This window comes from Leopardus geoffroyi, chromosome A1, assembly GCF_018350155.1.
Source record: "Leopardus geoffroyi isolate Oge1 chromosome A1, O.geoffroyi_Oge1_pat1.0, whole genome shotgun sequence".
In the NCBI taxonomy this organism is placed as follows: Eukaryota; Metazoa; Chordata; class Mammalia; order Carnivora; family Felidae; genus Leopardus; species Leopardus geoffroyi.
This window is the reverse complement of record NC_059326.1, coordinates 195,312,601-195,340,462: the sequence shown is the minus strand read 5'-3', so window position 1 is coordinate 195,340,462 and position 27,862 is coordinate 195,312,601. Positions and strand designations below refer to the sequence as shown.

At 51.2% G+C, this 27,862-nt stretch overlaps 1 protein-coding gene across 2 annotated transcripts; it reads right to left on the bottom strand.

Moving 5' to 3' along the window:
- Positions 1-1,526: 1,526 nt before the first annotated feature.
- SPARC (secreted protein acidic and cysteine rich) lies at positions 1,527-26,037 on the bottom strand. 2 transcript variants are annotated; one of them, XM_045436783.1, is made up of 11 exons: positions 25,782-25,842; positions 16,630-16,831; positions 14,686-14,755; positions 13,324-13,386; positions 12,685-12,772; positions 11,118-11,239; positions 9,181-9,301; positions 6,255-6,388; positions 5,421-5,569; positions 3,191-3,339; positions 1,527-2,724 (listed from the first exon to the last, which is right to left on the bottom strand). In XM_045436783.1, the coding sequence occupies exons 3-11, from the start codon at positions 14,740-14,742 to the stop codon at positions 2,696-2,698; spliced, it is 912 nt and encodes a 303-aa protein (XP_045292739.1). In that variant the 5' UTR covers positions 14,743-14,755; positions 16,630-16,831; positions 25,782-25,842; the 3' UTR covers positions 1,527-2,695. The 2 variants fall into 2 exon arrangements, with proteins under 2 accessions (XP_045292739.1, XP_045292729.1); XM_045436773.1 differs by lacking the exon at positions 16,630-16,831 and having other exon boundaries at positions 25,782-26,037.
- Between the last annotated feature and the right edge of the window lie 1,825 nt (positions 26,038-27,862).

The following is a 27,862-nucleotide window of genomic DNA, read 5'->3' as shown; positions in this document are numbered from 1 at the left end:
AGCTCACCTGTGTCCCGTGGATAAATGCCTAGTAGGGCAATTGCTGGGTCGTAGCATAGTTCTATGTTTAGTTTTTTGAGGAGCCTCCACACTGTTTTCCAGAGTGGCTGCACCAGCTTGCGTTCCCAGGGCCTCTGCCCACTTCTTCAGCTTCGTCCAGTATGACTTACCGCTCATTTTGTGCACCAGCCATGCCGGCTTGGGACTCATCATGCCCCCCATTTACCTCAAGGCCTTTGCACATGCTGTTCCCTCTGCCTGGAATGCTCTTTCTCTGCCGTCTCCCTGCTCTCTCCCTACTCCACACACTCACTCCCTTCTTTTCCTTTGTGACTCAGCTCAAATTTTCTCAAGGAAGCCATGGAACAGCCCGGTCCAATAGACCTTTCTGCAATGATAAAAATGCTCTAGGTCTACCCTGTTCACTCGGTAACCACAACTCACATGTGGCTAACAAGCACTTGAAAAGTGTCTGATGTGCCTAAGGAACTGAAGTTTTAATCTTAGTTAATTTAAGCTTCAATCTAAATGGCCATGCATGATGGGTAGTGGCCACCCTGTGGGACTGTGCAGCTCTAGAATAATGCTTTGCCCACCCCCCCCCCCTTTGCACGTACTCATGGTTTCTCTTACTCTTCCTTTACTGCACTTTTCATTCTTCTTGTAATTTATATTTGGTCCTGCAGTTGTTTAATCTATTGGGCTATACATTCTAGAACAAATGCTTTGTCTGCTTTGCCACAATTGAGTCTCCATCACCGGGCATGGGACCTGGTGCGTAGTCGGTATATCATAAACGTTTGTTGACTGAATGAATGAGCAGATAGACGGATGGACGGACGGATGGATGGATGGATGTTGGAAGGAGATAGTTGCTTAGCCTGGTGTTTCTGATTATGAAGTGCAGTAATGAAAAAGGGTCAGCACACAGGTCATAAAATTAAAAGTAAGCTAAATTTGGGGCGCCTGGGTGGCGCAGTCGGTTAAGCGTCCGACTTCAACCAGGTCACGATCTTGCGGTCCGTGAGTTCGAGCCCCGCGTCAGGCTCTGGGCTGATGGCTCAGAGCCTGGAGCCTGTTTCCGATTCTGTGTCTCCCTCTCTCTCTGCCCCTCCCCCGTTCATGCTCTGTCTCTCTCTGTCCCAAAAATAAATAAACGTTGAAAAAAAAAAATTAAAAAAAAAAAAAAAAGTAAGCTAAATTTGTGCATATAGGAATCATACATTCCTTGTGTACAAATACACCCCCTGCGTGTAAATAAGCCTGTGTGGCTTGCTTCAGATTCTGTGTCCCACCCCCCTCCACCCCACCCCTGCTTGTGCCCTGTCTCTCTCTTTCAAAAATGAGTAAACATAAAAAAAAAAAAAAAGTAAAAAAAAAAAAAAGCCTGTGTGTACCAAAGCCTAGCAGTGTCTTTGCAAAGGTCAGCAATTGCACAGTTGTGTGTAGACACGTCCGCCCGTGGGTCTGCGTATCAGGGTAATGAGGTGTCTAAGACTGAGACACATGCAAAATCACTCAGGAAGGCAGTTTCTAAGTCATTACTTTTTATTTTGAAAGATTTGTCAAACTCCCCACATCATGGCGAGGGTTTGCAAGATTAATGAGAAGCAGCTTTTTCATGAAATGCTTGGAGGTGAACGAGTTCTCAGCCTGTGAGATCCGACCATCCCATTGACTTTGAAGTTACTCTTGACTGATAGAAGGAAAAAAGTGGGGAGAGGGAGAAAAGGAGGGACGTGCTAGAAACCGAGGGAAAGACCTCTTGTGACAGCTATCTAAATGTGGAAAAAAAAAAAAATTCACCAACCACACTTCTATTTTACAACTTTCTACACCTCGCTCTAGACCTTGGCCTTCCTGGTCGAAAGCACCTCCCAGTCCTGCATTTCCCAAAGACATCTAGGAGGGGAGAAGCCCCGCACGGTGTGGTGACCCACCCTCGCAGGGCCCTGGCGGATTCCAGAGAGCTGATGGTCCACCCCGGCTCCCAAAAGTTTGGACAAACAGCCTAACGTGAAAAGAAACGGCACCGAAAGATGAGGGGGACTTGGTGCGGAACTGGCGTACGCGAGAGTTAACATACTTTCCTAACACAGACTCGGGTCCTTTCTCCCAGCCACAGCCTTGCCACCTGCGGTTCTGGCTGGCGGGTTCCGCACGGCTTTCTCCCACTAGGCCTCCAGTCCCAGAAACATCCTTGCCAGCATCACGTGCCTGTTACTTCCCTTTCCCACCTTCAGGCCATGAGGGGAAGAGCCCCCCCCCCCCCCACCGGCAGCCAATACCCTGAAATAAAATGAACACAGAGACTACCTTGGTGAGCGTTAGTTTCAAACAGAAGAGGAGAAAAAATCTGAAGACGCAATGTGTGTTGAAGGCAGGCTTGAGCAGATCAAAGTTCCCACCCACACGCCACTAAGACAACGGGGGACACCGCAAGGGGCGAGAGAAAAATGGGGCCGTTAGTGGGCGAGCAAGAGGCAGTGAGAGCAGTTACACCTAAGAATGTCATGACTTGGGTTACAATTTCCATTTTTAGCACCGTTAATGTATTCATGTAAATCTATATTAGCACCTTGTCCCCAGGCAGAACAACAAACCATCCAAACATTTTAAACTTTGGGGGAAACAGGAAGGGGAAGATCAAAGAGGGAGGATCCGGAACTGCGGGAGGAGGGAGGCAGGCGTGGATTTAGATCACCAGATCCTTGTCAATATCCTCTGCAAAGCAAGACGAGAGAACAGAGTTAGAGCGTGAGGCCCTGTGCGGGTGAAGACGGGCTTCCTGAGGGGTCGGTGGGTCCCCCCCATCCGCAGGCCAGGGGTCAGATGACCAGCCCAGGGTCACCCAGGAACGTGGCGACTGACAACCTTGGTCTCCCTGCCCCTGTTCCTGTCACTGACACACACTGCCAAATTCCACTTCCTGTCTCCTGTCTACGTGCCTGCCAGTTCCCAAAATAGGGCTAGGCACAGACTGAGTGCTACGCTTGAGGAAGGGAATGATAAAGACGGCCGGATGGACAAGAAGCCACCTGAGAGAGCAACGCCCGCCCAGACAGGGAGAGCAGACAGGAGTTAACTAGGCACAGAGAGCAGAGCTGGGTAGAGAGGATGGACCCGCAGATGACAGAGAGCAGAGGGGAGGCGGGGAGAGGATGCGGGGCCCCTTTGCTCAGACACTCACGCTCCTTGATGCCGAAGCAGCCGGCCCACTCATCCAGGGCGATGTACTTGTCATTGTCCAGGTCGCAGGTCTCAAAAAAGCGGGTGGTGCAGTGCTCCATGGGGATGAGGGGTGCACGCAGTGGGGCCAGCTCCGTGTGGGACAGGTACCTGTTGGGCAGGAGACGGGGAGGGCCTGAGGTGTCGGAAAGCCCCACGCTCCAGGAGAGACAGGAGAGCGAGGCTGCCCCGCAGGGCGGAAGGAAGGGGTGTGCGAACGGAGCAGGAAGCCAGCGTCCTGGTCTACCCCCTCGCTCTGTTGCTGACCTGCTGTGGGACTGAGAGCAGGCAATGCCTTGCTCTGAGCCTCGGTTTCCCCTCCATCAAAGCGGGGAGAGTTGACCGTAACGGCTAAGGGCCCTTCCGGTTCTGAGATCCCATGGGTTCATAACAAGGGCCTCTTGGTGCATTTGTTTCCTTATTGGCTGAGGATCGGGGCGCAAACACTTAAAGTGAAAATCTTCTGCTGTTGATGGATCAAAATCTGGTATGAAACAACCGTGCGTGTTTCCAGGGACACACATGTCTATAGCGACAAATGCCTAGAAAAAAGTCTAAAAAGAAACACACTAAATGGTGACGGTGCTGCCTTCTGGGGAGAAGTGGGGCGGGGCTGGGATTGGCAGGACGGTCAGAAGGACTCTGACCTCCACAAGAGCTTTCACTTTCTGTACCTGGTAACGTGTGAGAGGGAGGCCTTCTGGCTTCTCTCCGGCTGTCCATTCCCTTTCCTCCAGCCGGCCTGGACTCCAGAGCACCCGTATGAATTTTTTCCTTATTCTCCTGAGCCCTCAACCAGTTGTCCGCAAAACACTCTTCCCCAAGGGGCCGCACTGTGACTCCAATTTTCTCTCTAACCCCCAGACTCCCTCACGCCACCCAACTCGTGGAAGGAACCACACAATGTTTCGACTGGAAGGAACATTCCCTCCCCTTCTGTTGTATATCGGTGGGAAAACTGAGGCCCAAAGAGGGGCAGGAACTCAGGCAAGGTCACCGTGCAGCTCTGGGACAAGAAGTGCGGGGGCATGGGCCCCCTGGCCCAGGCTGGAGCACTTTCCCAGACGCACAGTCCTGTGGCCCCATCCGGAAACCTCTCTCCTGGTGCTTTCATTGTGGTGGGATCCAGTGGCTCAGTCTGAGCTTCGGATGTCCCCCCTGACTTCCCCTTTCCCCTCCACAGTGAGCGACTCAGTTGAATCCCAGCCATGGAAAGAACCTGGGAGAGAAGCAGCAAGGAGGTTCCCAGAGCTCAGGAGACCCCACCCCTTGGGGACTGCGGCCAGGGTGGGTGGGCTCCAGGCACAGACGAGGGGTGAGCGGCCCAGAGAGGACCATCCCTGGGCCCGGTGTCCTCCCCCCAGGCATACGAACAAGGTGGCCCTCCATTCCGGGCTCCCCTGAGAGCACACAGCAAGAGGAGGCCACAAAGCTGTGGTGAGGGTCCTGACAACCACTGCCCGGCCTCACGTGCAGCCGGCCACCCACTTACACCTTCTGGGGGCCTTTTTACTGTTGTCCTTCGATTGTGAGAAGCAGGTTGTCACCCAGAGCGTGAGCTTCATGGGGACAAGGACCACATCAGCTCTGATCACGGTTAAACCCCCTGCCCGAACAGGGCTGAGCATATAATAGTTGCTCAGTGAGTGTTGGGTCACGGACAGCTGCGTGCCTGTTCTGCCGTGTGGCTGCACGGCACGTCAAAACCCATCTGGACGACAGGGAAGAGCAATTCAACAAGGGCTTGCGGTGTGGATGGGATTGGTTCTGTGGAGTGTTTTTTAAGAAGTCCCAGGTTCAGTTTGCCCTCCCGGGGCTGCTGGGTCTCAGGTCTTTTGCTGAAGGACTGTGAGCACACAGGCCAGCCCACCTCCGCCCCACTACCCCACGGAGTCTGAGCTCCTTTCCAGCTCACTCTCCCTCAACTAGTGGATACCCAAGGCCGGTGCGCACAGGGGTAAGGAGGGATTTTTCAATTCCAGCTGACTTCCACTTCTTCCGGCATGAACGTGTATTATGGCTTCCTTCCTGCTCGGCCCCTACACAAACTGGGGGACTCCAGGACTGCACGCAGCAGTCTGCAGAGTTTTCTGGCCATACCCAGTGCACCTCCCAGCCCTGACCCACGACTCTGCGTCCTCCAGCACCGAGCCAGAGCGGCGCCCTGTGACCCTGAGGGCCCGAGGCCTTACCCATCAATGGGGTGCTGGTCCAGCTGGCCAAACTGCCAGTGCACGGGGAAGATGTACATGTTGTAGTTCTTCTCGAAGTCCCGGGCCAGCAGCTCCACGGGGTGGTCTCCAGCCTCCAGGCGCTTCTCGTTCTCATGGATCTTCTTCACCTGTGAGAGCAGATGCTTAGTGACAAAGGGTCCAGGGGAGACCGTCCAGGCCAGGGAGGGCCCCTCCTCTTCCGACAGTAGGCGGGAGCCGGAAGAGACCAGCCCAGGCCAAGGTTCGAAATGAGGGAAGGCAGTGGCATAGATGGGTACCAGCATCTCACCCACAAAAGCGGAGGCCTGGGGTGATCTCAAAGCGGTCTATCTGCCTGGAGCTGTCCCACCAAACGCACCTGGGGAGTGTGTGAAAATGCAGCTTCCTGGGCCCGGATTCACAGAGACACTGATTCTGTGGGCCCGAGATGGGGCTCGGGAATCTGCACGTTATCGGTACTCCAAGTGCTTGATATGTCCAGTAACGTTAAAGATCCACAGATCAGAAGGAAAAAGCAACTGGGCCGTTTGTGCTCCTTTTGTTTAACACTGGGCCAAACAAAGTGAGCAGGTCTCTCTATCACAGGGCTCCTCGGGCTTTAAGACATGAACGTGTATTATCAGCCTCCAAAGGCAGCGAGAAGCCGGCGTCCCAGCACCCAGAATAAGGGCACTCGTCAGCGCCGCGGTGTAGGCTTACACGTGGGGGCCTAGTTCTAGGGATGGGACTGGATCTCAGCCAAGCCGGGGCCAGGAGCCACCTCGCTCAGTGCCAGGCAAGGGCCCTGGGACAGGCTGGGAAGAGAGCACTTACTCGCAGCTTCTGCTTCTCGGTCAGAAGGTTGTTGTCCTCGTCCCTTTCGTACAGAGTGACCAGGACGTTCTTGAGCCAGTCCCGCATGCGCAGGGGGAATTCGGTCAGCTCGGAGTCCAGGCAGGGGGGGATGTCTAGGGTCCAAAACACGAGAGGGGTCAGCACAGACCCCGACTCTCCCTGCCTGAGGGCCAACGTGCTGGCTGGGCCACTCTTCTCACCCAGGGCCTCCTCCTACAGCTATCTCAATCGATGGCCTGGGCACAGTGGCTCGGCCTTTCTGGGACGGTTTCTCACACCACAGTGAGCAAAGGAGATTGTGTGGGGGGAGAAAGGTTCCACTGAGCCACGTCTGCTCTTCCCTAGGCCTGATCTAGTCTGCTGAGGGAAATGGTTCACTCCAGTGACTCCTGCACTTTTCTGGGTGATGGGGCTCTGAAAGCAGAGGTCCAGGTCCCACGCTGGTGATACCAACCTTTGGGAGGTGTTTGAGCTGGGAGGTCGAATAACATTATCCATAGGCCCAGCTTAGCTTTGGTGGGGAGGTCAGTAATACTTACCCACCAGAACATTCTTCATGATGATTCCATCCTGATCTTTGGAATTTAGAATCCCAGAATGTCAGACCAAGTCTACCCTCTTATTGGACTTATCAAAGGTCAGCATGGGGCAGGGCGGGGGGAAGGGGCTTGCTCAAGGCCACGTTATCAGAACCTCATCCACCATCCCTGGCATGTGGTTGCCCTGGGGCTTAGAGGTCTGTCCTTCCCTCATCCTGAGTCTAGGGAAAGTCCCCTCTGTGGTTAGGACAACTACCTTCTCCACCACCAGCTGGGGAGTGGAAGGGAACATCTGTGGTGGACACACTAGGATTTGGAGCAAGTGAGCAACACATCCCAGAGGACAGAAAGAACCACTTTGGTAAAAGGCCTCTTGGCCCACTCCTCAGTCTCACTGCCCAAGGATTCCTATCAGCATTCCTCCCCAGCCTCCTGAGCCCCATAACTGGGAGCATGGGGCTGACCACGGGAGAACCTGGTTTTCTCCTCCACCTTTCTGAACCCTGCACACCTTCACGAAGCCGGTGAGTGGCTCTCCCCAGTGCCATCTGGTGCCAGAATGTACCAGAGACACCACATGGGTGTTGTCTTGGAGGAGGATGTGGCCTTGGGTGTCTGAAGTGATAAGGAGACTGCCAATGCTGAAAGAGGCACCTGGGCCAGTGGGATCTGCACCTGGAATCACTAACAAGAAGCTAGACAGTATCCTGGCATCCCTTCCCCCAACACCTGACTCCCAGGTTTCTAGAGGAAAGTGGTTAATCGTAGGTCTTAAGTGGGCAGACCGGAATGTGATGGAGTGAAAAGGCCAAGGATAGGGCAACGCTGAGTAATGGGGCCTGAAGGAAACTGACTGGCATGCCTCATATTTTAAAGCATTCAAGTTCAAATACAGTGAAACCTTGGATTGCAAGCGACTTGTTCTGCAAGTGTTCCATAGATGAGCAAGCATTTCTGATACAGTTTAACTTGATAAGTGAGTGACGTCTTGCAATACGAGTAGCATGTGTTGCTGAACATCACGTGATCGCAACTGGGCCAATGGGTCTTCTCTGTCTCTCTCTTTCTCTCTCTCTCACTGTGGGATTGTGGGTGATCGTCTCCCATGCACAGATGCTGGGTCTCAGGCCACAATGTTTGGCAGAAATCAGTGATTTTTCAGAAGGTTGGAAGGTGCCCGCAACTGGCACTAGTGTATTTTTTGTCCCTTCAAAGCACCTATGGACAGCCCTCCGCTGTTCCATACAAGAGTGAGCTTAGGAACGCTCTGCTTCATTCTGGGTCAGGCTGCCTGCAGATCGAGACCCTTTCCTCGGCTGCCTTGTTGCCAGTTACATTCGATACAGTCTATGACAAGAGTTTATTAATACTGTACTGTAGTCAACATCCATGCGAGTGTATACAATGGCCCCCATGCAGAAGGAGATTCCACTGAGCCAATAGAGAGCAGTGATTCCGTTAGCGATAGTGAAAGTCGCCCTACACAATAAACTTCCTCTCTCTTGTCTTCCTCACACCGGCCACGAAGGTTTTCAAAGGTAAGTGCAGGTTAATTTGTTTATTTTTCTTTAGATTTTATATGTTCTTTGTTATTTTGTATTATATTACAGTATTGTAATCACTTTATATGAATATTTTTGGGATGTGGAACGAATCATCTGAGGTTCCATGATCTCTTACAGGGAAATTCGCTTTGATACACAAGTGCTTTGGATTACAAGCATGTCTCCAGAATGAATTATGCTCGCAAACCAAGGTTTTACTGTCTTTTAAAAACACTTTATAGGCCCAGAGAGAACATCATTTTTGCTTTGCCATATTGAAGCACTAAAGATTTGGGTTAGCCCTATAGAAGAACATCCTCATCAGTAGAGAAAAGGAAGGGTTGTCTTGGATGCTAGTGGAAGGATCCAAAAACCCTCCCTGACCTCCACAACTGCTCAGTCCTTCCTGGGAGGTGTCCCGAATGCAGAGCCGAGAGGCAGCTACTCCTAGACAATCATCCCATTTTATAAATGGCAATCCTGGGCGCCTGGGTGGCTCAGTAGGTTCAACATCCGACTCTTGACTTCGGCTCACCTCATGATCTCATGGTTAGGGGCCTCGGCCCTACATCAGCACAGAGCTGTTTGGGATTCTCTCTCTCTCCGTGTCTCCCCCTCCCCTACTTGTGTGTGTGCACATGTGTCCTCTCTCTAAATAAATGAATAAACATCTAAAATGTAGTGAATGGCAATCCTGAGGCTCAGAGAGGGAAAGAGACTCGCCCAATGTCACGAAGCACGGGGGTGCAGAGCCCTCATCAGCGCCAGCTCAGTGCTCTCTCCCCGAGATGAGGCACTGGAAGAAGCCAAGGACAGACTCACATTTGCAAGGCCCAATGTAGTCCAGGTGGAGTTTGTGGCCCTTCTTGGTGCCCTCCAGGGTGCACTTGGTGGCAAAGAAGTGGCAGGAAGAGTCGAAGGTCTTGTTGTCATTGCTGCACACCTGCAAAGCATAGAGCACAGAGGGCCACGCCCTGATTCCCAAAGCCCTTCACTGGCCCCACCATCCTTGCCCATTTCAGAGATGGGGACGCGAGGGGCCAAGCAAGGAATGTGATCAGCCCAAGGTCAGGCGGTGGGTTAGTGCCGGGGCTGCAACAAGAACCCACTCCGTGGGCTCCCGGGCCGATGACGAGCCCATGGCGAGAGCCACTGTTGGCCTCTGAGCGGAGGTACAACTGAATCAGGCAGAGATATGGGAAACAAGCCTGGCAGATATGGAAAGGAGGAATGAAAGATGGGGGGTGGTGAACAGGCAGAGTACAGAAAAAAGTTAATGCAGAAAGCCTGGGACTGTCATCCTTAGCAAGGCCGGCTTGCGATATTGGCCCTTGGCTGGCATCTGGGAACTTGGCCGATAAACAATTCCCTGCACCTGCTATAAAACTTTCCACAGATGATAAGGGTGCCTCACTGAGCCTAGGCTGCTTGTACAAACGTTACGATTTGTGCTGAACATCTGCTTTCCTTCTGGAAGTCTGGAATTCGGGTACGTGCTAGGCAGAGGGTGCCTACGTGACTAGCGCTCAATGAAAACTTTGAGTGCGAGTCTCTAATGGGTTTCCTTGAGCAGAAACATTGTTCACACGTGGCTGCATCTTTGTAGCTGGGGAAAGAGTGCATTTTGTGAGACCCCTCATGCGAGTGGAGAAAGCAAGCAAGCCTGGGCCTGGATTCCTCTAGGCTCTCCCTACATCTTGTTCTGTGATTTACTGTGTATCTTTAATATGTCACTGTAATAAGTCTTAGCTGTGAGCACAACTGCACATTGGGTCACGTGAGTCCTCCTAGTGAATCTCTCTCTGCACGTGGGGGTGGCCAAGCAGAGATGCCGCGGGGTGCACGAGGACTGTGGCAGGAAGTATCTGTGTTAGGAGGCAGGGAGCCTTGTGTGGAACCTCCTGTACATACTCACTATGGCTTCTAGATCACCGCAGAGGGAGAGTTGATGGGCACTGGTGACCAGTGGGATGGGAGTAAAAGGGTGAGGAGGAGGAAAGACCTGACAACGATGCTAAAATTTGGAGCCCAGAGGATAAGTTGTATTGGGGGGACACTACTGATGGAGAACCCGGATGGGAGGTTGTGGGAACAATGCCGGTACCAAATATGCTGTCCTGAGCTAGGTCATCACTAACACATTGGTTGTCATGAGTGGACACTCAATAAATAATTACACGGATGGATCGATGGATGGTTGGTTGAGTGAATGAGTCCTATTAGAGGCAGAATGGATGGGTTTGAAAGCTTTTTTTAAATAGCATATATTGGGTACTAAGTACAAAGCACTACCTAACAAATATCCACAACCACCCTATGAAATAAAGACAATCTCTATCCCCATGTCAGAGATGACAAAGCTGAGACTTGGAAAGGTTCGACATCTAGCTAAGATCTCACAGTTGACACGGGTGGAGATAGGGTTTGAAGTCAACCTTCAGTCTGACCCCAGAACCCACATTTTTGGATGCTTTGCTAGGCTGCTCCCAAGCACTGAAGTCCCGATCTCAGTGTCTGATGTTCTTGATATGTTCCCTTCTGGATCTGGTACAGAGCTGGGAACCTAACGGTGCCAAATAAATCCTTATCGGTTGCTGGAGACACATGGTGACGGACAGAGCCTTACCTCCACTTTCCTGCTGTGACCAGTGTGGGGACTTCTGAGACTGGAACTGCCCCACAGAGTCACCAGGCCACCAGTGTTCTGGGCAGCCACTCCATGTTTGCGAAGGCCCAATCCCCCAACTCCCGGCCCTTACCTTCTCAAACTCGCCAATGGGGGCAGGGCAGCTGGTAGGGTCCTGGCACACGCACATGGGGGTGTTGTTCTCATCCAGCTCACACACTTTGCCATGTTTGCAGTGGTGGTTCTGGCAGGGGTCTGGTAGAGTACAAGGGCGTGTAGTTAGCACCACCCGGTCCACCCGAACCCAACCAGACTGATCCCGGGGCAGAATTCCTCTCCTGGGGCCCCCACTCTGGGCTTTGGGCAGCCCCGAGTCCTCCTTTCTCTTCTGCTGAGCCCAGCAATTGGCATTTAAGGGAGAAATTGGCTCAGTCTAGGGATTAGAGATTCAGTGTGAGGTCAGGGTCGGGCACATTTTGGGGGCCTGCAGGCTTCATCTGGGACCTAGGAGCCCTGGATACCATATGACTCCCTTGAGGATCGAAGCAACCATTGTGTTCTCAGCTCTGTTCCTCAGTGATAGTGAGGCGTTTTTGGATTATAAAATAAACTTTCTAGAAGGATGGAAAATCAGCTGTTGTCATGGAGCCAGGGAGCTGTGAGGCCAAGCAAAACAGACTTGAGTGGCTGTAAAGGAAAAGGGAGAAGAGCCTTGTGGCCTGCAGTGAACAATAGAGCCCAGCTGTGTCTGGTAAACACCGGATGAGGGTGGGCCTGGAAGAGGGAAGGAACAGACCCATTAGATGCCCCTCTGCTCCGACAAAAATTCTGTGCCCTCAGGATGACAGCTCAATCTAGCCATTTCCTCCTGGTGCTTGATTTGGGGTATTTTAGTCATTCTTTATTGGATGCCTGCCCTGCCAGGCGGTGGGCCAAGTGCCCTTGTGCTTTATCTCATAATCCTCCAACAGCCGTGGGGCGAGGGTCTGCCATCTTTGTCATCCCTGGGTTAGAGGTGAGGAAGCGGGCTCAACGGAGCTAAGGCTGTCGGAGGGCACTCGCAGAGGGAGTTGGCAAGTTTAAAGGCAAGCCTACGTGGGTCTGCCTCCCAAGTCCACGCTGTTAACCCCTTGGGTCGGAGATGCCAGCACGGTGTGCCGGAGCCGATGGCCCTAGGACAGTTCGGTCCTTCTGGCACGAACTCCAAGGGTAGCATTATATGAGCTTTGTCAGGTTTCCAGGCCTTATTTCCTCACAGCTGTGTGAAACAATTTTCACATAAACTAAGGAGTATAAAAGCTCCTGGAGGTCTGTGCCCGTGTGAGACAGGGGCTGAGACACAGGTCATCGAGGAGCTCGGGGACCAGATGTGACCTGCGGCCTCAGTGGGAACGTGAAGCCCAACTTTGGAATCAGGGCGGACAGCTGTGAGGGGAGAAGGCCATTTCTAGCTTGGGAACATCCTTTGCTGAGACCCACAGCCTGGCTATAAACAGATCATTCCCAGATTCCGGAGAATATTCCCAACCTTTGAGTCAACACTGTTCCTCCTCCACAGCCACCTCCCCCCGCCCCCCCGGGGGGAGGACCTCACCCTGAATTTCCTTGGGAAGGAACCTCACGGAGGCTGTCCCCACGCCCCAGGCTCAAGCAGTGGAGTGCAAAGCCTGGATGTGACAAGACACGAGAAAGGGACCTACTTTCAGCCACCACTTCCTGTTCGGCTTCCTCGGCACCTTCGTCAAATTCTCCCACTTCCACCTGCACGGGGTTGGCTCCCACAGGTCCCTGGGGGTGGGGGGAGAAGAGTGAGTCCAATGGCCCCTACCCGCAGAGGTAAAGACTGGAGGGGACTTGCTTGGGTGCTTCAGGTCCCACGAGAGGAGAGATGAGCCGGAAAGGTATGCCAGGCCCAGGGCACCCAGAGAGCACAGATGCCAGCGTCAGAATTAAGAAAGACCCCTACAGGCCCACCGAGGTACCTCAGAGGCCCCGAGGGGTGTTAGGGCAGGAGGGGTACCGAGCCCGCCATCCCCGCCAGCCGTGCCACAGCAGCTCCCCTTCGTGTTTAACGTATGGGGAGACTGTGGGTGATCACCTAAGAAAAATCGCCCCACAGCTTAGAAAGAAAACATTTCAAACTCACAGCTCCCACCTCCAGGGTTTCACTGAACGAGGAACATTCAAGAACGGGTCAGGATTGGGGGGTACATGGCATTCACCTCGGTGCTATGCGTGCACACGGGAAGGGGCAAATGTCCCGTTCCAGGATCGAGACTCCCAGCACCCTGGTTTCTCCAGGGAATGGATGTGGACATCTGGGGACCCTACCCACCTACCTCTGCCACCTCAGCCACGGTTTCCTCTACCACCTCTGTCTCATCGGGCAGGGCTTCCTGTTGCTGTTGGGAAGAGAAAATGGGGTGCAGGGAGGTCAGGGCCAGCTTCACCTCTGAAGCGCCTCCAGCCTGGGGAGCTGGGAGAGCAGCTCCCTGGAGATCCCGAAGGCTGTGCCTCAGGGACTGCCATGGGTAGGGTGATGAGGGCAAAAGGGAAGCCAAACACAGGGGCCCTGTGGAACGCTGGAGCACCCCCCTTTATATATTTTATATCTGGGGTGTCTCTCCCAATAAGATTCAGCTTGGAAAAGCACTTTCATTGCTTTGAACTCCTATGAATCTGGAAACCACTGATGCAGACCGACTCCCTTCATCTCATAGATTGGAAAACTGAGACCCACGGGGGCATGAACACCGCGAATCTTAACAGATGTCATTATCTTTTCCGCAAGTATGATGTTCTTATCATGAATTTGTTATTCTTGCCATGTCAACTTGGAGTAGGAAGAAGCAAGGTAGCATACAACTCTGAGGTGCCTGGCTGCTTGGGGCTCCTTCTTAGCAATGGCTAACCCTGCCAGATCTTTTGCCAAAATCTACCTGCCGGAGTCCACCGTCACTCACACCTCCTAGTGGAGACAGGCCGAGGGAACCCTAGGTTGCAAGAAACTGTTTGTCTGCCGCACCCTTCTTCCCCTCTCTTCCGGTAACGGCTTCCGGATTAGCTTTGAATGTCCACTGCTGGCCCTCTGCGTGCAAGTCTAAGTCTTGGAGGGACGGTCTGTCAGTCAGGGTGCTCTACACGACCCCTGGCCAAGAAGCAGGCCCAGGACCCAAGCTCAACTGGATTGGTTCTCCTTGAATTTTTTTTTTAGATCGTCTTGGCACGTTTTCTCAAGAAGTGAAAGCTTTGGAGCAGATCCATTCAAATGGCAGCATCTCCGAGACTGTTCTCACCTCCCAGATCTTGGACCTGTCCTTCTCCAGCCCTCCCCAAGGCCTTAGAGTTCATAATCTATCCCTGTAGATATCCTTCCCCCTCCTAATGTGGTGAGACCGGAGCCTGTTGCTTGCAACCAAATAGTCCTCACTGACTTGAAAACTAACCAGCCCTCTCTCTGTGGGTGCTAAAAGTTCACCTTCTCCTTACATGGAAATCTCTCTTCCCTGGACTCTCCACGCAGGGGTCCTCATCTCAATTTTTCTCCTGAGCTTCTTAGTGTAAGAAAAATCTTTTTTTTTTTTTTTTAATAAGGCACAAAATGAGATAGGGAAGCCCTCGCCCCTCCAAGTATCCACGGCCGGTAGAGTCGGTGACTCTGATGGAGGGAGACCGAGCGGATATGCTGTTTGAATACTTACAGGAGCTGCCAAGGCCCTCCCGGCCAGGCAAAGGAGGAAGAAGATCCAGGCCCTCATGATGCTGGGAACCCTGCAAGGGGACGGAGATGGAGAATTGAGTGAGTGGGAGGCTTCTTGACGGAAAGCCCCTTCGGAGCTGAATTCCTGTGATATCTGAGATAAAATTTAGGTGGTGCATGCAAAGGGATAATGGAAGGTGCCAGAGGAAATTGCTTTTATTCCATTCTCTTCCAGTTCCGACTGTATGAGGAGAAAGTCTCAGCTTGCTGCTAAGGTGTCTTCGATACCTGTCTAGCACTCCTCTCTCTTCCTTTTTCTTTAAGTTTATTTATTTATTTTGAAAGAGAGAGAGAGAGAGAGAGAGAGAGAGAGAGAATGAGCAGGGGAGGGGCAGAGAGGAAGAGAGAGAGAATCCCAACCAGACTCCACTGCGACGTGGGACTTGAACGCACAAACCATGAGATCATGACCTGAGCTGAAATCATGAGTCAGACGCGCTTAACTGACTGAGCCCCCCAGGCTCCCCGCTCCTTTTTAACAGAGAGCAGGCCTCCAGCTCAGAGCCTCCACAGGAAACTATATCCAGCTGGAATTCAACAGAGTTGTTTTGTCTTCTTTGTGTTTTTTTTTTTTTTTTTATAGTTTCCTTCCATTTATGACAAAAGACAAAAGATTTTTCCGCTTACGGTAAAGATATAAAGTCTTTTTTCCCGATACATTTATTTAAGTTTTTAAAATTTTTTTCATGTTTTTATTTATTTTTGAGACAGAAAGAGAGAGACGGAGCATGAGCAGGGGAGGGTCAGAGAGAGAGGGAGACACAGAATCTGAAGCGGGCTCCAGGCTCTGAGCTGTCAGCACAGAGCCCGACACGGGGCTTGAACTCATGGAGTGTGAGATCATGACCTGAGCTGAAGTTGGATGCTCAACAACTGAGCCACCCAGGCGCCCCCATTTATTTAAGGTTTAAAAAAGTAGCTCACCAGGGGCGCCTGGGTGGCGCAGTCGGTTAAGCGTCCGACTTCAGCCAGGTCACGATCTCGCGGTCCGTGAGTTCGAGCCCCGCGTCAGGCTCTGGGCTGATGGCTCGGAGCCTGGAGCCTGTTTCCGATTCTGTGCCTCCCTCTCTCTCTGCCCCTCCCCCGTTCATGCTCTGTCTCTCTCTGTCCCAAAAATAAATAAACGTTGAAAAAAAAAATTTAAAAAAAAAAAAAATAAATAAAAAAGTAGCTCACCAAAGGTGGTTGGCTAACTAGTCAAGTTTGGGCAATACTGAACCAGATCATCTTCAGGGACCCTTAATCCCTGATGTTACGGAATTCTTTTTTTCCCATCCTCCAAACCCTCCTCCTCCTCCTTTTCCTCCTCCTTTCTACCCTCCGAAAGAAAGGGGGAAGTTAATAGGCAGAGACCTCCTGCCACTTTGAGACAATGAGATCTACATTCTAAAAGAAAGAGGGGTGCCTGGATGACTCAGTCATCATGCTCTCTCTCTCTCCCTCTCAAAAATAAATAAACATTAAGTAAATGAAACAAAGAGCAATAGTCTTGGAGTGTGACCAGTGGACAGCCACATCTGTCTCCATTCTACCCAGAAGGGACAGCACTTCTCTGGATCCCCCAGGGAAACTATCCAAATGCTCGCTTATGTTCATCTTTTCTCTTCTTTCCCCCTCACAGCTGAAGGATGTTAGCTGAGATCTAGAACCTTCTCCTGCCCTGGTCGCTGCTAAGACCTCATCCTCTGGATGCTAAACCCTTGGCTCCAAAAATCCCATGACTGCAAGGGATTTGGAGGCAGAATCTTCTCTGATGATTCATTGCCAAAATGCCATCCCTCACAAAGGAACTGTGGTGGGCACGTTTTATTTCTTGTTCTAACTAGATGGACTTCTATTCCCAGATGGCTTTAGAAAGTTCTTCCTTATATGGATCCAAACTTGCCTCCCTCCAACTTCTGGTCTACTCTGTTCCTCCTCCTGTGGCTACGCAAAAACAAGAATTCTCCTCTGCCTCCAAGCAGCGTTTAGTCAAGGTGGGCAGCAGCCGTGTCTTCCCTCTTTTGTCCCCACAAACGTCTATATCGGGCTCGTCATTCCTAGTTCTTTCCAAGACTTTTCGACCGGCCCAGCTCCTTGGAGGTACCCTGGCATCATGGAAAAAAACAAACACGCAGCTTGGAATTCAATGCCAGGGGATCCTGATCAGCCTCAAAACGACCTTGGTTATTGGTTAAAATCACTGATCCTCTCCAGACCTTGCTTCCCCTTCCATTAGTTGTGAGGGTCAGACCAGGTAAGCTTTGAGGTTGTAGGCTGGGTTCTTAAAATGCCCTTAAAATGTCACAGGCACACGCTGGTCTTGGCATGTGTCCTCACCTGTGGTATAACCCGTCTTCCCTTGGACTATGGTATTTGGACAGTAGAAACAGGCAGAGGGAGAGCAGATTCATAATGGCCCTTTATTGTATTAAAATCCACCTAAAACCTCACCTCTTATTTCACGGCGTGTGTATGAAATAAAAGTAATAGAAATTAAGAGGAATCAACCTGGGAGCTTGGCATCGCTTCACCCTGGCTCCAACCCCCAGACGAGTCCAGTCTTCCCTTTCCAGGAAATTTTTAGAATGTTCCTGCCCCACACAGTTGTATGCTTGTTTCCCCACCACCCCCCCGCCCCGCCCCAGACCTACAAGTGGAAAAATCTCTGTTTGCTTTCCCATTTGAAAGATACAAGCAAGACAACTCCCCACATAGGATTTTATGAATGGAGCAAGAGAGAAACATCAGTGAAGGACTTGTCTGGGGCTGTTTGAAGTTAAAGGGTCAAAGTGAGACTGGGAACTAGAAGGAAAAAAAAAAAAAGGTGTTGTCTGGGCTCCAGTGACAGAGAAGTCATGTCATCGGAGAACTACCCCAGCCAGGACTGGGAATGTAATGAGCTTCCGATTGAAAAACCAGGAAGGCCAGTATCTCCAGTCTGTCCCTCACGTGAGCAGAGGAACCATGTTCCTTTCCCTCCTTGACCAGGGAAAGGTCTGTTGGTCAGCTCTTTGGTCTGTCCTGCCTCTCTACCTTCCTGCATTTCTTTCCTAGTGGCACAATCACCCTTCCTGCCGCTGGTTTTGCAGCCAGAACCAAAAAATAGTTCTAAATCTTGTAGTGCGTTTAGCGTCTAAAGGGCTCACATATGCACTGTTCCCCTTGGAGCCTGTGCTGTGACACACGGGCAGACACGGCACGGGAGGGCTTACAGTCCCACTTTCCTGATGAGCTTGCGGTTGAGAGGAGGAAATCGTGCAACATTCAGGCCTTTTCCAAGTCAAACTCCCCGGGCAAACTACCTTCTTGTGGAGTTGGGTTGGGCCTATTTAGGGATTATGTCTGGTGGGGGAGTGGGGGAGAAATGCAGAAAGTGACAGTGTTAAGAAAATGACCCAAAATCTTAGAGAAAGCGTGAATTTCCAAAATTTGGGCTCCTGCCCAGTGCCCAGGGCTACATCACCAGTCCCAGAACCCTATGCCTCCAGATGATGGGCTGAGAGGGAAGGAGGATGTCTGGACTATTCTTCCTGCATGGCCACACTTTCTACACGTGCATAAGATCCCCGAGGCTCTCGGAAACAGGTCTGGCAAAGGGGCCAGCCGTCCATCCCGCAGAGCTGATGGGGTGCAACAGTAACCCCAGTGAGGTCAGAACACAGAGTCAAACCCCAGCATTCAGAACACATCCTCTGCCAACCAAACCTAGATCCGGTGCGCCCAGTGAAAATATAAACAGCCCCGTAGAAATGACTGGTAGCGAATGAAGACTCGCTACCTTGTATCTCTTTAGCCCGTGGTGATGCAGATGTCTATCCTTTTCAAAGTGTTTTCACAATCCAGCATCCCGCTGGGGGCTCAAGGCATGTCTTCCTGCCCCGTAGTACAGGTGAGAAGGTGAGGCCCAGAGAGGGGAAGACATCTTCCCAGAGCCCCAGGGAGTGAGCAGCAGGGCTGGGTGAGGACCCAGGCGGCCCCGCTCCACCCCTGGCGGGCTCTTCGTCTCACAGTTTCCCTTGGCAGCTGCTACCTCCCAGGTGCTCACCTGAATGGAGCCCAGTTGGGCTGTGAACTGGCCTGAGTTGCAGGGAAGGAAAGTAGCCTGGGCCAGGGGAGGAACAGGAGGCGTGTTTCCCTTGGCTTGGTGGTCACCAAATGCAGACACCGCTCACTCCCACCCCACCGCCGCCTCCTCCCCCTGTTCCGTACATCGAGTCCCTTCCTTTTTGCCTTTATTTGCTCTGGAGATGGCTGAAAACCCGCCCGTGGCTGCCAGCAGGACCTGAAGCTGAGGTCACTCCTCTCTTTAGAAAGACTCCGGGGATGGAAAAGTGGAAAAGTACAGTCAGCACCCCCCCCCCCCAGTTCATCTCCCTCAAAATATAAAGGGCCTCCTTTGGGCTCTCCTTGGACACTGAAAAGTCCCTTGAATGTCAGCACAGGGGGGACATCTCAGAATCATGGAGCCTTAGACTGTGGGCCTTGGAATCATAGGCTCTTAAGAACGTGAAGCACAGAATTTGAGCTGTAATCATCAAATCTGATTTGAAGAGAAAGAGGTTTATGGAGCAGGGCAGTCTAAGAGAACCTTCTGGAGATGATGGAAATATTCTCTACCTGCAGTGTCCAACGTGGTAGCTATGGTTGGCGAGCCCTTGAAATACCGCCAGTGTGGGCGAACTGAATTTTTAATTATATTTCATTGTAATTAATTTAAATTTAAGTAGCCACATGTGGCTAGTGGCTACCATATTGGAGTGATTACACACTTTTATAGAAACGGCAGAACAGAAAGGTAAGCTCGTGGGCTCTGGAGACAGAGCGTACAGATTCAAATCTGCCGCTTAGCAACTGTGTGACCTTTGGAAAGTAACTTTCCCTCTCTGGGCCTCAATTCGTTTCTCCATCGGTAAAACGGAAATAACACACCTACCTTGAGAGGCTCACGGGTGATTTATATGAGGGAATAGAAGTAAGCAGTGCTGTTTGCAAGAACACCCAAGAATCCCAGAATATCTATCCCCCCCTCAAGAATCCAGGGCAAGAACCCCAGCTCTTTGCCTGTGCCCTAAGGAGAAAGGGTGTCGGGGTGGAACAAAGGAGGCATTGCTCCTCTTGGTCAAGGGGACACTATCCCAGCCTCCAGAGAACACAGTGACGAAGCCTGGGCCCCAGGCCGGCCCCTTCGTTGGCCTGCTGACACAAACCAAGCATCTCTCTCCCACTGTTTGGCTTGGAAACAAGGGTTCCAAAAACACACGTTCCTGGTAAACAAGCCTAAAGAGAGAAAAACAAGTCTGGAGGCTAATAAAGGAACCCCCTCTGCGAGCCAGGCCCGCCAGAGAGCTGGGACTTGGAAGGAGGGCCGGGCCAGGCCGGAGACCTGGCACTCACACCAGGGAGAGAGCACAGCCACTCAGAGGTGGTCTCGTGACACAGAAGTCGGGAGTCCTGGGACTGCGGTCTTGGCAGCATTGTTCCCAGCTCACCATGCAAACTTAGGGAAGGCTCCTTCGCTCCCTGGACCACACCTGGCCCTGCTCATGTGCACAATGAGGAGGTTGTTTTAGATCAGTGGTGCTCAAAATTACATAAGCCCTTTCTTTCAATGAGGTCTTCTGCAAAGTCCAATATTTGAAGCAGCTAAAGGCCTTGGCATTTGTTGAAACATGAAGGCGTTTATCTGTTCAGTGAATCAGCGTGAAATTAAAAAAAAAACAAAAGCAGGCAAAAGTGATGCTGAGAAGGGGGCTGAAGGTCCTACACACTCGGACACCCCTGAGACATGTTGGAGCATCTCTGGGTTCTCCTATAAACACAGTTTGCAAACCCTGGGGCAGCATGGTCCCTACGGTTTCTATGGCTCTGGCTTTCTAAGTCAGCTCAGGCAGAAACCTTTCGGAGTATCACCCCACCCAGCCTGTCCCTGGACTCTGCTTCCAATTTTAATATTTCTTGCTGGAAGAGAAGAATCTGAGGGAAATTCAAGCTCAAGCCCAGAAGTGAAGAGGTTCTGGGGCAGCTCTGAAGCAGCCCCAGAGTCTGGGACTGGGATCAGCCCGAGATTCCATAAAGGCATCTAAGATGCCACGTTTCACTGTTTCATCATGGTTAGGAGAGGCCTCGGGTGGAGCTTCAGGCTTTCCTCCTTGGCTCCCTCTAGGGGCCACTGCTGCAAATGGGGTGACCACAAATGGAGGGGATGAGAGCTCAGACTGTCACATCCCTAGGATAGTAAATACATGGTGAATATGTCTCCACATGCTCCTCCAGTGCATGTGGCAGACATTACTAATCAAGCACAGGATCTTTTTCCCCTAAAGTGCAGAGTGGCGTCTAAATCTTGAACAGGGTTCGGGGCGCCTGGGTGGCGCAGTCGGTTAAGCGTCCGACTTCAGCCAGGTCACGATCTCGCGGTCCGTGAGTTTGAGCCCTGCGTCGGGCTCTGGGCTGATGGCTCGGAGCCTGGAGCCTGTTTCCGATTCTGTGTCTCCCTCTCTCTCTGCCCCTCCCCCGTTCATGCTCTGTCTCTCTCTGTCCCAAAAATAAATAAACGTTGAAAAAAAAAATTAAAAAAAAAATAAATCTTGAACAGGGTTCTTCTAGCAGCCACTGCCTATGGATTGGCGTTGGCAAGCCATGCGAAACCTCTCTGCCATGCTTGTGATTTGAAAGACAAAAGGAATTGAGGCTCAGAGAGGAAAAGTAGCTCACTTAAGGGTCCCACAGCAGGCGGGTGTCAAAGCTTCACTTCCAGATGTTCAGAAACCTCCAGATGTTTACCTTGTTTCGTTTCTTATTTCATCTGATCAGTCTGGGATCCTCATGCCATGACTAATATAAGATGGCCCAGAGGGATCCCCGGATAAGATAGGCTAATAACCAGTTTCTGAAAGAACCCAGTTCTGGACACAGTTGGTATCTCCATCCATATTTTTTCTATAGACACCGAGCTCTATGTCTTGAGAATGGGGGCAGAACTAATTTCCTACCTAAGCCACCTCTCCCTCCTGGATAACAGGAGGCTGTTTTTCTAAAGGCGTCTGCCAAGTCACCGCTTGTGGCCTCTGGCTCTGCTCAGCCCAGCCATCCCCGAGCTCAGGGTTGGGGTCAGGATCCAGGCCGTCTGCTGTAGAGAAGAGGTGGCTTCGTTAATCCCCAGGGTTGGCCGAAAGCTCAGCCCCAGCCCTCTCTTACCTCCTTTAAAGACAGGATAGGGAGGGAGCCAGCAAGAAGCAAATGAACAGCCACCTATTAGCCACATTGTGCCGTCCTGATGGCATAATTCCCTAATGAGGCCTGGGATAGGCCATTGCTGGCCCGCAGAGGAGAGAGAGAAAGTACTGCTCCTCACTTATCATCACAGGGCCTGTTGCCTGTACAAACACGAAACCAAAGTGATCAGGTGAAAACAAAAAAAGAAAGAAGGAAGGAAGGAAGAGAGAGAGAGAGAAAGAGAGAAAGAGAGAAAGAAAAAGAAAAAGAAAAAGAAAAAGAAAAAGAAAAAAGCGAACATTTGGATATTTCCGAACATCTGAAAGTTAGGCTCAGACATCAGTTGGCTGTGTGACCTTGAATGAGTTATCTTCCCTCTCTGATCCTCAGTGTCTCTATCTGTGAAGTACAGCCAGCGATTTGGTACTGTAGGTGTGTGACACGTCTACCTCCTTGTCATCGTCTGTAGTTACGTGTGGCTACGCACAACAGTGTGTGGTTGCAAATGGTAGTTGTGTGTGTGTGTGTGTGTGTGTGTGTGTAATGGACAGTGTGTCTGTGTGTAAGTTACGTATGGCCCTGAAGACCCTGTGAAGCTGTGTATGTGTGTCTTTGTGTGTCCACATGGCTCAGCATCTGTCTGTTTCGGCCTGTGGAGGGAAGGGTCAGAGTTTGTATGTGCATCAAGGTGCACACCTGGGACTGGTCTGTGCTGTGTTGTGAGCCAGCATACGGTTCAGGGAGAGGTATGTGAGAGTATGGCCTTCTGTCTTTGCTCACGTGTGGAGGCACTTATTTTTAGCTCTACCAGTGGGGGCCTGTTGGTAAAAGCCGTGCTTAGAATCTGCATCCTCATGGGTTCGTGTCTGCCCCTGTTTATCTCCGCACACCTACGTAAATAATCTCAAAAGCCACATATTCTCCTATTTACCTCACATCCTGAGCGCTTGCCTTTCCACCATCATCCTTTCCTATTTATAGCTTATTTTCATCAAGGAAAGCTGCTCTTGTAAATAGCAACCCCCAGCCATGCTATTGGTTGACAAGTCTCCTCGGAGGGATAAAGGTTTTAGCAGGACTATTATGCAACCCAAGATCCCGTAGCCCCTCCTCTCTTGTTTCCTTTTCAAGTAGGCAAACGGGGGTGTTAAAAGTGTAGGCCAGTTACTCCTTCTCATGAAGGCAACCTCTGGGATTTAGGTTTGCAGGCCCTTTCAGAGCTGGAAGGGCCCCGGGAGACCATCTAGCTGCCCCATTTAACAGATTAGGAAACTAAGACCCAGAGAGGGGAAGGATCTTACCTAATGTCACTCACTGTGAGTTAAGACTCACCTCTACCATAGCCTTGGACAATGCTCTTTTCACACTGGGGGGTACAACACTCTTGGGAAATATGAAGGTGCCCAAATCAAAATGGATTTAAACAATATTTTGCTTAAATTGTGCCTGTCAGCACTTTTAGTAAAGAGAAGTCATATACAAACCCAAGATGATGGAGCTCCCGGGCCAAAAAAAACTGGAAATGATTTCATTAAGTCTCTGGATGCCATAAATTTATCAGTTCTAAAAACCCATTGCATTAGGTGGGAGGACCACAGTTCACCAATTGCTTCCTGTGTGTCAGCCCATTTCTTCCACAGGATAGCCCTTGGAGGTGACGGTTGTTATTGTTCTTTAATCAAGGAAGAAACTGGGGCTCAGAAGGGAGAACCGATTAGTTCAAGGTCAAACGGCACCCCGGGGACAGCAGCGGAACAAAAACTCTTCAAACACCCAAGTCAGGGAGGCTTATCACAGCCCCACAGCTGCCCTGGGATCCTGGGAGATCAGCAGGGCAGGACCTAGAGTTTGCTGTCCTGGTGTCTGGGGATTGAGTGAAGGAGGGGACATTCAGACGGAGCCTGACAAGCCTGACCCTGACGTTCTGAGTCTTTCAGTGTCCCCTCCCAGCCAGCAGGCAGAGACCCTGAAAAAAAGGTTACCGTGGCAACTCACATTCCTCCCAGAATGAGTCACGGCAAAGAAGAGCCTTTCTGTGGGTGGGACTTGGAGAAAGTTTCAAAAGTTGATTCCTTCTCCAGGCACCCCTTCCCCCCTCCTCTCTCCCTCGGCAATTCGCCGCCTTCAGGCTTTGTCGATGTGGCAGCTGAGCACTGTGAGTTAACCCTCTCTTCCCCCAACCACTCTCTTTCAAAATTGTTTATCCTCCTGCAAATATACATCTGCTTCCAGTCCCACCCACACTCCATCTCCCACGTCGTCATGCCCTCTGGCTATCTGGGGGTAGTGCATCCATTTGAATATATGTTAAGACTAAAGGCTGTGAATACCCCTTGTTCTCGTTCTCTCTGTCTCATACACACACACACACACACACACACACACACTACTGTACATATAATTTTAAGTGGCTTGCAGATGCTTGAAGCCCATTCAAAGGCCAGTCCATGGATTCCAGTTTAAGAGAACTTCCCTAGAAAGTTTCAGATGACGTCAGGCACCCAGAAGACCAAGTCCAGTCTTCTTACTTTACAGATAGGGAAACGAAGTCCAGAGGACTCACTTACCTAAGATAACACATAGAATGTGTGCTTTAAGTCTGCCAACCTACTTCTTAATTGCTTCTCAGCACTTCTACCATCAGCACTTGGAGGTGATAGAAATGTAACCCTAGAGAATTGCTGGTGGAAACATTTTCTCCATGTGTTCTGCATAGAATGCTGTCCTTTCTGGAGGAAAACGTGTGCCTCTCTGTTCTCTTTTGGGCAGGCTGGGCTTCCTTGAAGACATGCTTCATCTTAGTGCCCCCTTTATCCTTGATGTGTCTCAGACCCCAGGAAGTCCCCTCATCCCCCAGCCAATGGAGCCAGTGAAGGTAAAGACGGTAGAGATGGGAAGGAGGGCGTCCAAAGAGGACTTAACATCCTCAAAGGCTAGACACCAGTCCCATGTAGAGTTTGGGCTTTTCAAATAAGGTGGTGTGAGAGAGATGCCCTGGGACTCTCTCTTGCCTTCCCCCTTCTCCCCTTCTTGGCACATCCTCTGCCACACCCAGCCTCCCAAAGGACCGAGGTGTCTTGGTTGGATATCAGAAGCCTGGGGTCTTCAGATCTACCTACACTAAGGGCCACTGCCAGTGAGTTCCTGTGTTTATACCCTGGGGCAGCCCCAGATGGGAACAATGCCTAACCCAGGAGTGACTATCTGACGGTGCTATTTCAGAGTGTGTGGGTTGGGGGGGGGGGGAGGGAGGGGTCACTGGGGGAGAATTCCAGGGAAACAGGAACCTTCCCAGGGTGCTGATTAAAGGTGGAGACCCCCCCCCATTTGCTCTCCAGAGATCAATTTATCTCTCATGAAAAGTCCCTTTTGGAGAACAGAACCCCCGACCAAGAACCCAGTCTAGGAAGTATCTTCTGGAAGGGGGAGCAGGGCAGACTCTGGCCGCCCTCTGTCCCTGTGCAGCTGTGACCAGATCAGATTCCCAGGAAAGGAGGCTGCCACATTTGTGAAGGGAGCAAAGAGGATAGGCAGGCAGCCTCTGAAACCAGAGAGCCAAACACACACAGAGAAAACACTCCCCCAAAGACACAATGAGATTATTTTCTGCAAACCTAAAAGGGAGACAAAGTTATACCACCTGAAAAGCAACAGGCAGCCAGTCCGCGGCTCCTGCCCTTCGCGGCAGCGGTGATGGAGCCCAAAGGAGATGCGCGCCCCGTCCCTGACCCAGAGACCTCCCAGCCCAGCTTCTCTTTCTGTACACAAAGTGCAGGAGTGAACTAGGGTGTAGGGGCTGGGCACTGGAGAAGGGGAAGGCCGGGTGGGGGTCGTGCGTACCTCAGTGGCAGGCAGGCGGGCAGCAGGCAGAGTGCTCTGGGCTGTGTGAAGGTCTGCCGGAATGTGGAGGGTTTAGAGCTGGGCAACAGGAAACCACTAGGAGCTCTGGGCTGGGTCTGTCTCCCCTCCACCCCTCAGTCCCTCCTCCTCCTCCTCTGTCTCCTCCTTCCCCCCCTCCCCTGCCTCCCCATAGCCAAAGCTGGCTATGTCTTCCAGATTTTTCTTTCTCTCCTTGCTGTCCTGACCAGACTCCCCAACTCTGCCTGCCTCGTGGGTTCTGGGACTGCTGCCTACACAGACTCATGGAGTGCCAGGGCTGGAAGGGTCCACAGGAATCACCAGGAACAACCTCCTCGTTGTTCAGAGGGGAACTGAGGCCTGGAAGGGGCCAGGGATTACCCAAAGGCCCCCAGGGGCAGAGCCAGGCCCAGATGTCCTGGCTTTGTGACCAGGGATCTTTACAAGAGCCCTCCCGAACATTAGGCCATACTGAGGAGGGCAAAGAAATTCAAGGGGGTTGTATCTGTGACAAAGGCAAAGCCGGGACTCGCCTCTGTACAGACAAGAGAAGCCGCCTCTGGTGGCATCATCATTGATGATTTGGGATGTAATCTAAAAATAACAACTCTGACTCAAGTTGCACCACTAATAACACATAAGAGATGAGCTTTCTAGCCAGGGAATCTGTCATCAGTATAGAGTAGATAAGGTGATTGATGATAGTGATAATAATCATAGAAGTAACAATAGCCAAGGTTTACTGACACTTAATAATCTTCACCAGCAACCCCTTAACTTAGATTTTGTTATGATCCCCATTTTACTAATAAAGAAACAGAGGCTCAGGGGGACTAAGTCACTTGCCCAAGATCACCTGGCTTAAAGTGGTATGGGCAGGCTGAGTCCACATTTCAACTTGGCTCACTCTTATGCTACGTGAACTTCTTGGTACAACGGGTCTTGGTTGAACATTTATGAGAATATTGATGAATATATCAATCATATATATATGATGAATATATATATCATCATATATATGATGAATATATTTATGAGTGCGTTTCTAGGACTTTGAGAGATCCAGGAATTAATACCTGGTCTTTGTCCTCAAGGAGCTTTGGCTGTTGCTGAGAGGGCATGCCTTAAGCATACACCCACTCACACGAGTGGTACAGACTCTGAGGTTTATCCCAGAGTTCAGAGTGGAGGGATTCCTCCGTTGGGGCAGGTGGAGAAGGCTTCCTGGAACAGGTGGCTCTTGAAGCATGGATTTGGTTTGAATAACATGGAAAGAGAAGACTGAGAACACTCTCATAAGCTTCTACATGATATGGCCTCTGCCTCTCTCGCCATCCTGTCCTCTATGCTCACTCTACTCTGGGACACCAGTCTTTCGGTTCCTCGATGACCCCCATGTTGTTCCCACCTCTGGTTCTTTGCACTTGCACTTACCTCTGCCAGGGACAGCTGTCGATCTGAATTTCCTGTGCTTGGAGTTTCCTCATCTGTCAGGTCTCTGTTGTTACCATGTCATCTCCTAAAAGAGCCCCTCGGCCCCCCGTGACCACCCAACTGAAATTAGTCTCCTTGCTTCTCTCACAGGCATAGTTCACCAGTTTACACTCTTTTTTCCCTCCCAGCACTTGCCATGATCAGAAACTATTTGTCTCCCCCACCAGACAAACGATCCATGAGAGCAGGGGCTTCACATGTCATGTTTGCTGTGATGCTCTACGTGTTGAGAACAGTGGCCAAGGCAAAGCTGGCACTCACGCAATGAGGAGGTTGTCTTTTAATAGGGTTCCAGACTGGAATAGTGCCCAACACTGGTCTTCCAGAGACCCTCAACCCTATAAAAATTGATTGTAAATATTTGAGTGGCTGTGCATTCTTCTGAAGAGAAGGCCCAAGGCTTTCTTCAGGCTCCCAAAGGCACTAGTCAGGAATCTAGGAAAGGAATTCTACTCTAGATGATCCCCAAGGCCTCTGCCTGATCCAAAAGCCAAGAGCTGATGCCCTGCGTTGGCTGTTCAATACTGGCTGCTGGCAGACTCCTCAGATAAGTGTTTTGCCATCTGGAC

Bases quoted from the DNA above. Each gene is read 5' to 3' on its own strand.
- SPARC (XM_045436773.1), bottom strand. From the start codon at position 14,742: ATGAGGGCCTGGATCTTCTTCCTCCTTTGCCTGGCCGGGAGGGCCTTG. The intron at 11,240-12,684 runs GTAGGTCCCTTT...GTACTCTACCAG, and splicing joins ACAGGAAGTGGTGGCTGAAA to ACCCCTGCCAGAACCACCAC. The intron at 3,340-5,420 runs GTAAGGCCTCGG...CCTGCCCAACAG, and splicing joins GACCAGCACCCCATTGATGG to GTACCTGTCCCACACGGAGC.